The sequence below is a fragment of the Vipera ursinii genome (assembly GCF_947247035.1).
Source record: "Vipera ursinii genome assembly, chromosome: 3".
Classification (NCBI taxonomy): domain Eukaryota; kingdom Metazoa; phylum Chordata; class Lepidosauria; order Squamata; family Viperidae; genus Vipera; species Vipera ursinii.
The window spans coordinates 28,121,182-28,133,981 of NC_139516.1; the positions used below are offsets into that span (position 1 = coordinate 28,121,182).

The window sequence follows — 12,800 nt, forward strand, 5'->3', positions numbered from 1 at the left end:
CAATTGTATAACAGTGCCAAAGTCAAGCTCATTTACCATATTTTTATACATTTGCACATAGATTGCATGTGATTGAGTTTGTAAACCTGTGCTCTTCTCAGGTCCTTTCTTTATCAAAGAAAAGGCTCAGGATCTTCAAGTCATCAGACACTATTCTCTTGACATATTGTGTTATACATTGCATTATACTGATGAATGTATTCTTGGAGGTGTGGAAAGCCATGGAGATGGCCTTGCAGAGACTATGTAGAAACAGAAATTATGTTTGAAGACTGGGAAGTGAAGAAAATACTTGAAACTCAAAGAGGGAAGTGAAAGTGCAGATGAGCTTTCAGTATGTTTTGTTATAGCCTGTATCAATAAAATTCTTACCATTCTTGAGGAGTCCATTTCCTGGCTTGGCCTTCCTTAAAGGGTTATTGTCAGCAAATTCCAGCAAGAGAAAAGAAGAAAACCTGGAGAAAACTGCCAATCACATTACTTAGCATGCTCTTCAAAGGCATCATAAGATACCACCAGAAGCAGCAGAATTAGGATAAGGACTTGAATAGAACTAACAAATGTTGTTACTATAGGATTTTCTACTGACATAAGGATGAATGGCTACTACTTCATCTCAGCTGCAGAGAAAAGCCCATAGCCAGAATCTACAATCTAATTTGACATGCATTCCTGTCAACATCATTTTGACATGCATTCCTGTAAACATCATATTAATGGATCAATAGGATATAAAATATCATAGTCACATACTTATTCATTAAAAGACTTTGCTTTAATCCAGGCCTACACAACATGTAGAAGTGAAATGCCATACTGATAAAAATAATTGTGAGCCACAAAAAATCATGTCACTGCTACCAATTGGCTGTTTTGCAGCTATGGAAGTAGCTGCATCAATGGGTTTTTATTAATCTACCTGAGCCCTAAGATATCTGGCTGGATGAGTCCAATTCATCTGAACTCATCTTTTTTATAACTCTAAAAACTCATCCAGTTTAGGGTAAGCTCAGATCTGCTGATTTCTTCCCACAAAGGATTGAGTAAATTGTTTCCATGAAAGGGGAAATCTCCATCCCTGGGAATTGTCATTGACCTTTGCTTGCTGGGATGGGATTACCAAGAGCACATCAAAGCCAATCTGACACTTGGCTGCAATTTGCAAAGAAAAGGCTGGTCCAGTTACCTCTGTGAGCTGTCCTGGTACATTTCACCCACAGGGGAGGACAAGCTGAAATGAAAGAACAAGCATAGAATGGCCATAAGAGGGATACAAGACCTGAGATCCAGGACTATAAAATAATGTTCCTAGTTGGAATTCTTTAGAGGCATATCAATCCCATATTACAACTCTACTTATGATCCTTTATCATTCATCCTGGGAGAAGTATGAATCAGCTGCTGGGGACTGGGAGTAGAGATATATGTCTTGGGGCTGTCTGAGCTTGATTGTTTGCTTGCAGATATTGCAGGAATCCAGAATTCAGAAAAAGAGAAAGAATGGCCACCCAACAAAACTTAGGAAATCTTGACTTCAAATCTCTCATATCACATAACATTCTTAAGTCTTCTAGCCCCTGCCCAGGTTAGGGAGAGTGATTAATGAATGCTTTTTTTCCCTGATAGCTGGTGACATTTGGAAGGTGTAGAAACAAAGCAAATCACTTTTCTTAACTTGTCATGTAATAAATCTGTAGGGTAGTACAACTCCCTAGCCTTGTTACTGAAGCAGAAAAGGCATACTTTCTGCCACTTGAAGATTGGAGGTAAGAATTTTACTGTGGCCAGAATTATTAGATGATCAAAACTGATAGTTTGATGTTATATACTAGATGCAATTTTCTTGACCATATTATTTAACAACTTGTGTTGTCTGCAAAGAACATTATTCAAAAATCTGTATTTGTAGTTCCAGTTTTCATTATTGAAATCATCAGCCACTAGAAAAGTTCTGGATTCCCTCTTTCCTATAGACCTGTACGGCAGGTTTTGTAAACTTATCTTTTGAAAGGACTTCAAAATTTAGTCTACCTACTATTTTTTTTAATCCCATTTATATCCCGCCCTTCTCCGAAGACTCAGGGTGGCTTACAATCTAAGCACAAATCAATGTGCTTAGCAATAGCCTTCATTCTATGTATATGCCTGCTTATTAGGGCTTTCGCCCCCCCCCCAAGCGGCATTATTACAAAGTCAGCTTATTGCCCCCAACAATCTGGGTCCTCATTTTACCTACCTTGGAAGGATGGAAGGCTGAGTCAACCTGCGAACCTGCACTAATTGCAGGCAGCTGGTGTTACTTAAGGAGGCATTAGCCCACTGCTCCACCAAGGCTCTTATTGAAAAGAATACAGCATTTGTTTTCATATTTGAACCCATATATTTTCAGAAAAGATGGCCTGATGCAATATACAATTTTAAGTGGTAGTAGCAAAAGCAGATAGACTTTTATATTGCTTCACAGTGCTTTACAGCTCTTGAAGTGGTTTACAGAGTCAGCATATTGCCCCCAACAATCTGGGCCCTCATTTTACCAACCTCAGAAGAATGGAAACTAAATCAACCTTAAGCTGATCAGGATCAAACTTCTGGCAGTTGGCAGAGTTAGCCTTCAATACTGCATTCTAACCACTGCACTACCACAACTCAGTAATAATACAAATATTATTTAATAGGAACAAAAATAAATAACAATAAAACCTTATGTCACATTGTTAAAACAACCATTGATACCTGATAACACATATAATTCAGGAAGAAAATGCTAGTGTCATGGTTCCGATGAATAAGACAAATCAAACAGATTGCAGGCATATTATTTATGTAAAAAATCTTAGTAATGAGATGTAACATCTCATGGAGGAATGCCAGAATCTGAAATCTCCTCCCCCAAACCCATCATACACACATGCAATCCCTGCCCTTATCTACATGTCATAAATCACATTATCCAATTAGTTTTACATATGAGGATTCACTTCCTATTCTGTATGCAGCTTTTTGCAATCTTATCACAACTTCCGGGTGATTCCTCCCTCCCAAATGAAGCAATTCAAATAACAGGCTGTCTCTTATATTGTCAGTGCAAAATCATGTCAATGTTTGCAGCATTGACAGCTAGCTTATAAGAATAAGTTTCTAAATTATTATTTTAAGTGATCAGAGAGGACAAAGATCATAATGGGAAGAAAATCCATTGTATTGGGGCTCCAGACCTAGTTGATTCTAATTGGGACTCCTTCTCGGGCAACATTTTCAGCAAACACTAGGTGAGTGGACAAGACGAGTAGGACATAAAGTCACATCTTTAGCAAGTTTAATATTAATCAATCCCTGATTTTGCTCCAAATACAGACCCTTAATATTGTTACTCCTCGAGTACGTCCAGAAGATTGCAGCATTGGACTTTTGCCAAGGAATCATGATAAGAATCGCTGCATGGATGTACTGCCTTTGGATCGGTGCCTCCCCTTTCTTATTTCTGTTGATGGAGAATCAAGCAACTATATTAATGCTGCACTCATGGATGTAAGTAAAGCTCTTGGTTTTTTGTTTTTTTAAAGTGAAACAAAATAAAAGTGAATAACTTGGAGTATTATTATCTTTGTATCACATTTGTATCCCTGCTTCTTCCAAAGAACTGAAAAAGGTATAAATACATTGCATCACTTTTATCCTGTTGGATCAGTTGGGCTGACAAAAAGTGATTGCCATTGCTGGAAGGGAATTTGAGATCAAAATTACAAAATTTATTTATTTTATTTTATTTTAATTCCATTTATATCCCGCCCTTCTCCGAAGACTCAGGGCGGCTTACAAGCTTAGCAGTAGCCTTCATTCTATGTATATGCCTGCTTATTAGGGCTTTCACACACACCCCAAGTGGCATTATTACAAAGTCAGCTTATTGCCCCCAACAATCTGGGTCCTCATTTTACCTACCTCGGAAGGATGGAAGGCTGAGTCAACCTTGAGCCTGGTGGGATGTGAACCTGCACTAATTGCAGGCAGCTGGTGTTACTTAAGGAGGCATTAGCCCACTGCTCCATGAAAGAATTATCAAGCTTTTTTCAAAGTGAAAATTTGGAAATTGGATAAGCATTGACTTTAGGACTGCATATGTAAAAATGAATTCAAATGAAAACAATCAGATTCTATCAATTTTAGCTGATAATGATCTGTTTCAGTGTAATATTCCTTTCATTCTATGAATGATCACTTTTAAGAGCATGATATGGGAAGGATATCCCCCATAAGTTAATTACAAAATGACACATCATAAGGGGTGAGATATAACCCTGATATGTATTTTTTTCATATCATATATATTTACTCTAGATTCAGTATCTGTAGTCATCTGTTTGTGTTACAATTGTTATAGTACAAATCTTTGAATCTGACTTTGAAAGAAATAAATCCAAAATGTAATCCCACATTTTTCCTTTTTTTTCTTCTTTGTTATTTAACATACACTCAGTCAATTACAAGTGAGCACTTTTGCTATAAAATATAAGGATCACATGCTTCACAATTTAAATAAATAAATACCTTCAGCTGCAGTATGTAATCTTGTCACAGTGACTCATAGGCATTGTGATAGCAACTATGTATGCATCTGTTATTTAGCCGTTGAGTGCACAGGGCCGTTACTGCTTCACTAAGCAAAAGCTGTTTTTTTAAACAAATCTTCTGTGTCTAACTTTGAGCAGCTGCCAGCAATAAAACTGTTGGGGGTGTTTTTGTTTTTGTTTATCTTTACAAATATTCCACAGAGAAACAAATTCCACAGTAAATGCTGAAGTGTTTCTCATGCTACGTGCCTTCTTTCTGACCTACCTTGATTTCAGATGTGGCTTGCATTTATAAGTGCCTAACTCTGTAGCCATATATGTTGTATCATATATTCAGGACACACCAACATGATGATTTTATTGATATAAAATCTGTAACTGTAAAAAACAACTAAAAAAAACAACAACAATCAGCCAGACATAGCTATATCTCCAAATCTTAACCTGTCCCTTAAATAAACAAAAATATTACATTATTTTAAAACATAGTCTTCTTTTCTTTAAAATCATCCCCAGGCAGGATAAATACAATTACATATGAAAATGGAAGAAAGAATGCAGGTTCTCTGCCCATATGGAAGCCTATCTTGGAAGTTGCTTGGAGAATAGAAAAGGGAATGTTGGATGTACCTTTTGGAGCACACGACTGTATCTTGGTGTCCCTCTAGTGATAACTTGTTTCCTTGCCTCACTAGTATGGTGACAGTGTACTCTAGAAAGCAGGACTTTCAGAGATGATTTCAAGGAGGAATCTTCTACTCCTGTACATCTAAGTCTTGCATGAGAGAAGAAGCTCAGGATCTGGGCAGTATTATTTCTGATACCTCTATCCACTCTTGTTACCTTGATGTAGATGATGAAAGTTCCTGGTTAATTAGGATTTTTTTAAAAAATATACTAATTGATCTCTGGGTGTTTCTTCATAGCAATTCTTAGCTTATTTGCTTTTTAATATGGTTTTTGCATTCTGTCAAGCTTTGCTGTCAAGGTGTACGATACAGAATAACAAGGATTTGAATTTGCTGTTACCCACTGTAAGAGTCTCATAAGAAGTGGATGCCACTACCTCAGCATGGATCCTGATTTGTTTGGCTCTCAGAACTATTTTTAAGTACCGGTATCTCTCAGAATACTAGCTAACTGCTTTACAGAAATGGAAATTTTTAGGCTTACCCCAAATCCTAATCCATGTTTATTCTACAAATGTTCAGAAGGGATCATTTATTTATTTAAATGATAAGCTGTAAGCAAAATGCAATAATACTTTAAATGTGTAATCTCCTTTTTATGCCAACATTTTTTTTACATTCTAGCGCAGACATAATTTAGGATTTTTAAATCTGAGAGATGCTGATGGCAATGTACATAGCAGGATCTGCCCTTGTTAGCCAAATGTTTGCCTCTAGATTAATGACAATCAGTAGTGGACGTCTAGAATCTTAACTATTATATAAAAAAAGAAATGTTGGCAATTTTTTTCTAATTGCAATGTTTCAGAATTAGCTAAAGAATTTTAAATTTGCTCACTGTATTGATACTACTTTTGGGCCTATAATTTGGGCAATCTTCCTTAACTCCTGTTTATATATGGGGACAGTGGAAATTTCTATCCTGTTTGGATACAACCAATATTATTCATGTAAGATAAACCCAGCAGCAGTGAGGCCCATCAATTAATGTACTTTTCTATCTAAGAAATAAAATTATCTGAAATTCAGACTCATATCCCTTTGTGATAAATGTGCTATCAATCACTAAGACAATTAACTAAATTAAATGTACATATGAGTTTGAGTTGACTCAACTCTTGTGAGTGCATCTATTCAGTTTTCTTGACAGTATTATGGCAGTAGTTTTCCATTTGCCTTCTGCTTCTTGTTTCTGTTTTATTCTCCAATCTAGCCAGCAGCTCTGAAATTCCCAGGTGGATTTCCCACCTAAGCTTTAACATCTACCTAAGATCAATGCTAAGGGAAAATATGTCTGAAAAATTGATAGATCCCAACTTTTGGAGATTTAAAGGCTTTTTTTTGGTACCAGTAGTATGAGGCTAAGCCCTTAAAAAGGAAGAAATAGTTGCTTAGGTTGAGGGTAGCAGAAGTTTGTTGTGTCAACTTAATTTATCAGATTCCAGCTTCCCCATTATTGATTTCCTTAGGAAAAGTCTTGCTTCCAGCTGGCATGTCAAGTCATTTATTCTAATTGTTATGCAAACGGAATAATCCTTGTTCCTATGCTTCTTCCCTAATGAAATAAACCCTTATTATGCAGGCTGTTTTATATACAATGGGGTGGCAAAAATAGAGTATGAGGTATGATTTGTATAATCTGTTTATGTTAATCTGTTTGCCTAACCATAGTCTCCCCAGTATAATATGCTTCTCAATAAACAATAACAGGTTTTTGTCAGTAATGTGAATCCTTCTACCCCCATTGTTTTGTTTTGTTTTTTCTTCCTTTAGAGCCACAAACAACCTGCTGCCTTTATAGTTACTCAGCATCCATTGCCCAACACTGGAGCTGATTTCTGGAGGCTTGTATTTGATTACAACTGTTCTTCTGTTGTGATGCTGAATGAAATGGATGCTGCTCAAGTAGGTGGATTGTTTACAAAATAAATATGTATGGATCAAGCATTTTTAGTTACTACTGGACCCATGTTAAATACAATGGATAAATGCATCAATTTGATTAGTTTGGTCAGCTCTGATAATAATTCCCATCATTAAACAAGAATTTAGGTTAGTGAGATAGAAAGGTGAACAGTAATTTGCAAAACTGGGACTGAGGATCAAGAGAATGAATTCCTTTGTATTTGTCATTAATATCTTATGTTGTATTCAAGGTGTCTTTTAATATAAATGGACATGCTAAGATTTTGTGTGAGCTTAAATGGACCCCAGAAGATGGTAGAGGACAGGAAGGCCTGGAGGAACATTGTTCATGGGGTCGCGATGCGTCAGACACGACTTCGCAACAACAAGATTTTGTATGAAAGTGGGTGTTTTGCATTTCTCCTTTTTTCCATCCTGATTTATATTTGTTTTCCTTTTGTTATGATCAGTTTTGTATGCAGTACTGGCCAGAGAAGACATCTTGCTGTTATGGGCCAATCCAAGTGGAATTTGTCTCTGCTGACATAGATGAGGATATTATTAATCGGATATTTCGGATCTGCAACATGGCAAGGGTAAATAGAAGTCAAATAATTTTCTATCAATATTCAGTCTCCAGTTATTAATTAGTATGCCTTGTGATAATATAATATTCTATTATATCAGGATGTCTTGATATAATATAGGTGGGATGATCATGTTGTTACTGTTCTTTGGCCTGTCTGCCTGTCTCTTTTGAACATAGAACTTCAGATAGGTTATAGTTATTGAAAGGGGTCAGTTATAGGAAATGAAGCCAAAATAGTTTTTTGTTCCATTCTGTTTGTTCTTTATTAGTCAATTTACTCTTTATCATTCTACAAGATGTTAGAATGATCTCTCCTCTTTGCTTATCATCTTGCTTGTATAGTTTTAGAGCCCCAACAATTTGCAGTATTGGCAAATATTTCTATAAGTGGGGCTTATTTCCTAATTCCTGCCTTGTTTTTTTATAAGCTATATCTTATCTGTCCTAGCTACTCTCTATTTATCCTTGAACTTGAATTTTTGAAGCATGTAATAGATTAGAACAGGATAACAGATATGAATCCAGGTTTTGCATGAGAAAGATCAAAGAAATACCCAATCTAGGATTATATATTCCAGAATATATAATTGTAAATTTTAGTATAAATTGGCTATTGTTCATAGCTTCCTCTAATATGGGCAGTCAGCTAATACAGGTATTCCTCCACTTATGATCACAATTGAACCCAAAATTTCTATTGTTAAGTGAGACATTTCTTAAGTGAGTTTTGTCCCATTTTACAACATTTCTTGCCTGTAGTTGATAAGTTACTAACCAGGTTGTTAAGTGAATCTGGCTACCCCACTGACTTTGCTTGTCAGAAGGTCACAAAAAGTGATCACATGACCCTGGGACACTGCAATGGTGATAAATATGAAACAGTTGCCAAGCATCTGAACCATCGCTAAATGAACGGTTATAAGTTGAGGATTACCTGTACAAACAAAAGAGAAAGACTAACACGGTTTCATCATTTCCCATTTGGTAGTCCTTCTTTCATCACCCTGTCTATATATCAAACTTAACTCTTTACTCTGCTACAAAGCATTGACGATGGAAACAATTTCTCTCACAACAGATATGGTATAAAATATCCCCTTTAACCTATCACTTGTAAGTATAATTGTGCCTGAAAAGGAAGACAGAGGAGACAGGCTATTTATCAGCTGCAATTTTCTTTATAATGCTTTTAGAAAATAATTGTTGTGTCAATGCTAAATATGCTCTGGATATTCAATCTTTTGAAGTAATTAACTGAATACCATTATTGTCTGTTAATTAAAAATGATTTTTCTTTCCATTTTTAAAAGAATAGAATTTAATTTTTTATTCTAGAGCTGACATTGTCCCCAAATTTGCTCATCACATTCAAGAGAGAACTTACAGCTTCCATTACTAGTAACTAAGTCTACATGGTATATTTCCAGATGATGCTTAAAAAAAGCTTTCTTAACATGGCATCATTGGTTTCCGCTCTGAAGCAGGAAAAGTGTTTCCTTATTTTTTCTGTTATAACTGAAGAATGTTCTAGTATGTGTGCTCATTAAAAGGCCACCTGGGATAAACACTTCTGAAAATATTCCCCAATTCCTGCAGCCAAAATGAATGAGAAATCTTCTTTCAAAGTTTTTAGAATACAACACATGATCTTCTGTGGGTCTATAGAAGCATCCATACCTTCCTTTTCATGATTCATGCAATCTGCATTCTTTTCTTTAGCCACAAGATGGGTACCGTATTGTTCAACACTTGCAGTATATTGGCTGGCCAGCATATAGAGACACTCCTCCCTCTAAGCGCTCTCTCCTGAAAGTGGTCAGGCGGTTGGAAAAGTGGCAGGAGCAATATGATGGGCGAGATGGTCGGACTGTGGTTCATTGCCTGTAAGCATTCCTGCATCCTTGTTTTCTATATTAAGTCTGGATTGCCTGTCTGTAAAGAAGAAGCATTGCAAACATGGTCACTTTGGCGGATTACCCTGTACTGTTTGATACACATAATTAAAGAAAACCTGAAGATCCAAATGTCTGCTTAATACAGCATTATAGTATTATAGAGCTAAAAATCAGTAAGTTGTTTGTTTGTTATCATTAAGCCTGACTCTCAATGACTCTGGTTCAATGGTCATTCTAAGCTGCTCCCTTCTCCATTCTTAAGTCCTAGAATATTTATGTTGTGATGTCTGATGGATAAGTCTCATTATTCTAGATCACTGAGAAATGTTGAATGATGGCTAAACCAGCATGTACAGTATGAATACTATACTGCTGGGGGAAAATGTACAGCCAGAAAAAAAGAAAGTGAAAATTATCCAAGGATGCCAAATATTGATAACCTGTTCTTATTAATTATATGGTCCAGACATATCACACATTTATACTTGATATGATGAGATATGATATATTATGATATGATAGAACTTACATTGTGTGTCCCAACAAGAAAAAAATTAGAATGCTACTATGTCTACTGTTTCTGTTCTGAATCTCAATGTCATTGAACTATTTTTATGAAAAACATTCATGCAAGTAAATTGTATATATGGCTGTTACATGTAATTGGTAGTCTTGCATTTGGGTAGATCTCTTAGATCTCCTTGGAGTACTCTTCTATTATGAACATACGTAATTTCCTAAACCTCTTACTTGTGCTAGGAATGGTGGTGGCCGCAGTGGCACCTTCTGTGCCATATGTAGTGTGTGTGAAATGATCCAGCAGCAAAATATCATTGATGTATTTCACATAGTGAAAACCTTACGAAACAACAAATCCAACATGGTGGAGACATTGGTAAGTATAATAGATTGATTGCTTCTTGTTTCTTGAAATAAAATATTCCAGTCTCTTTTTGTTTCTAAGCACCTATTTTGGATGTATTATTCAGATAATAGTAGAAGTTGCATTATGTACTTAGAAAACTCCTAAGGAACACTTCTTTTAAAGTAATTTTGAAAGGTGGGCAAACAGCATCTATCCATAGTTAATAAAACCTATTAAAATAAAATCCATTTAATTCAGTATTCAAAAAACCCTTAAAGAAAGGTAGGGTTTTGCACACTTTGACAATAATTCATAAGAAGGGTTTTTTTAACCTTGTACAATCAGAGCACTTCTCTGTTATTCAATAAAGCTTTTCATTCTTCCAGGTGAGCCTGAATGAAAGGTGTGACTGTTTTAAGAATAGCTTTGAAAGATTTCCAGTCTACTTATTCAAAGTCTGTGAAACTCTGTTCAGAATTGTTTTCAAACTCTGGGTGCAAAATAGAAACCTTCAGTGTTCTGCATGTGACCTATGATGTTATCTCTCCAGTACAGAGAAAATGATGTGAGATAAATTGTATCTGTGGGCAAGTACACACACAGCAAACAGATTGCCCCACAGACACATAGATCTTTGAGGGTGGTACTTATGTGTTTGCTTATTGAGATTTTACATAATGAGAGAGCTGAGGGATGACAGAAAGAGAGCTTCAGTATATTGGTGAAGCTTAGCCTAAAACTGGTCCATTTGGAACTAGTCTATAATTTTTAAATCAACCGGGTCAAGTATAGGTTCTTAACTACTTTAAATAAAATTGAAGAATTGCTTCTCTTTTGGATGGCTGTTCAGAAGATTGTACCAATAGAAACATGATAACCATAAATAAAGTGGACATATATTTTGGGCACCCTTTATCCCAGCTATTGAAAGGAAACATGTCCATTTTATTGCCTGTGGATTCTCCCCTCTCCTTCTCAAATTACTTAATTGTAGTTGGGCTATATTTATTAATTTCAGTAGAAATAAGGTAACTAGCAAATAATATAGAAAGTTTCTTACATGGACACATACAGTATACACATATTGCAGCTTAATTATTGATCACACGAGGGTATTCTTTAAAAGATATCAAGTTTCAACTCAGTCAAAATGGGATATCAATGTAAGATACTGGATCGTATGATGATAATACTAAAAATCTGCACCAGAGTGTGATTGTTTTGTAAGCACAATTTAAGATACTAAATTGGTTCAATCTTTAAGACTTTAAATAACTTACAGATGTGGTTCCCAAACTGTTCACTGGCATTCCAGTGGTACAATAGCATACCATGAAAAAATACTGAGACACTAAAGTACTTCACAATGTTATGAACTGAAAAGTTTGGGAATCTCTGACTTAGGGCATTTTTGAGAGATGACTTCTGCAGATACTAAGTTGTCCAGACATGTTGAAGCTTTTCATATAATAGGAGCTGCAGGAAAAGGACTTTTGAAGTGCTCTACTTTTACAGAAAGTTATTCATCAGATATTTGGAAAAGGTCTTCTCCTAGACCAATTTATTAAAAATTCTTCCTTGGGAATTATAATTAGTCTTCTAACTTTTCATCTTTAGAAGAGCAGGGGAAGTGCAGGTTTTATGGTAGACCCATATGTATTTGTCTTTTTTTAAAAAAAAATCTTTTTTGCCTTTGAAATTTTAAAACAATGCATTTATTTGATGTGGGTGGTTGAAGACATTTCAATCTGATTGTGCTGTAATCTAAATTGCTACTTGTAATATTGCCCATATTCTTCTACCTTAGCAATTTGATGAAATGGAGCAATAATATTCTAAGGATCACATGAAGCACTGAATGCAAATTTGGAACCCTGTATCTGTGTACAGGGGTTTGGGAGTCTAAACCTGAGTGGATTGAAAGAATGAGTCACTTGAATATTATCTTGATTTATCACTGTGTTCTCCTTTTATCTCTTTCAGGAACAATATAAATTTGTATATGAGGTTGCATTGGAATACTTAAGTTCGTTTTAGCTCATCAGGGCAGGGAGCTAAAAAAATGCCTAAAGCTTTGATGTTTGAAGGACACTGGTTCCATACTTTACTTCAGAGGAGTAACGGGCTAAAGCATATATAGCTCTTCATCCTTGAATGAGAAATCAGGTCAGAGCTGAGTGCCGGAGGAGAGATCTGCTGCCATCTGGTTTTAGAACATTCTTGCCTTTTAAGCAACCTACTATGGCAAAGCAAGAGGCAGGGTGGAATATTCTGCTTTCTAATCCC

General features: G+C 35.8%; 1 protein-coding gene across 1 annotated transcript in view; it reads left to right on the forward strand.

Annotated features, from left to right (window-relative positions):
* The window catches only part of PTPRT (protein tyrosine phosphatase receptor type T), a gene marked incomplete at both ends in the record, with an annotated part of 687,552 nt that extends 675,001 nt beyond the window's left edge, over nucleotides 1-12,551 (forward strand). The window contains 6 exons of the mRNA XM_083358025.1: nucleotides 3,355-3,528; nucleotides 7,034-7,165; nucleotides 7,636-7,761; nucleotides 9,474-9,637; nucleotides 10,409-10,544; nucleotides 12,498-12,551. Of these exons, the coding sequence (XP_083214151.1) occupies nucleotides 3,355-3,528; nucleotides 7,034-7,165; nucleotides 7,636-7,761; nucleotides 9,474-9,637; nucleotides 10,409-10,544; nucleotides 12,498-12,551 (786 nt within the window). The remainder of the gene's footprint in view (nucleotides 1-3,354; nucleotides 3,529-7,033; nucleotides 7,166-7,635; nucleotides 7,762-9,473; nucleotides 9,638-10,408; nucleotides 10,545-12,497) is intronic.
* Between the last annotated feature and the right edge of the window lie 249 nt (nucleotides 12,552-12,800).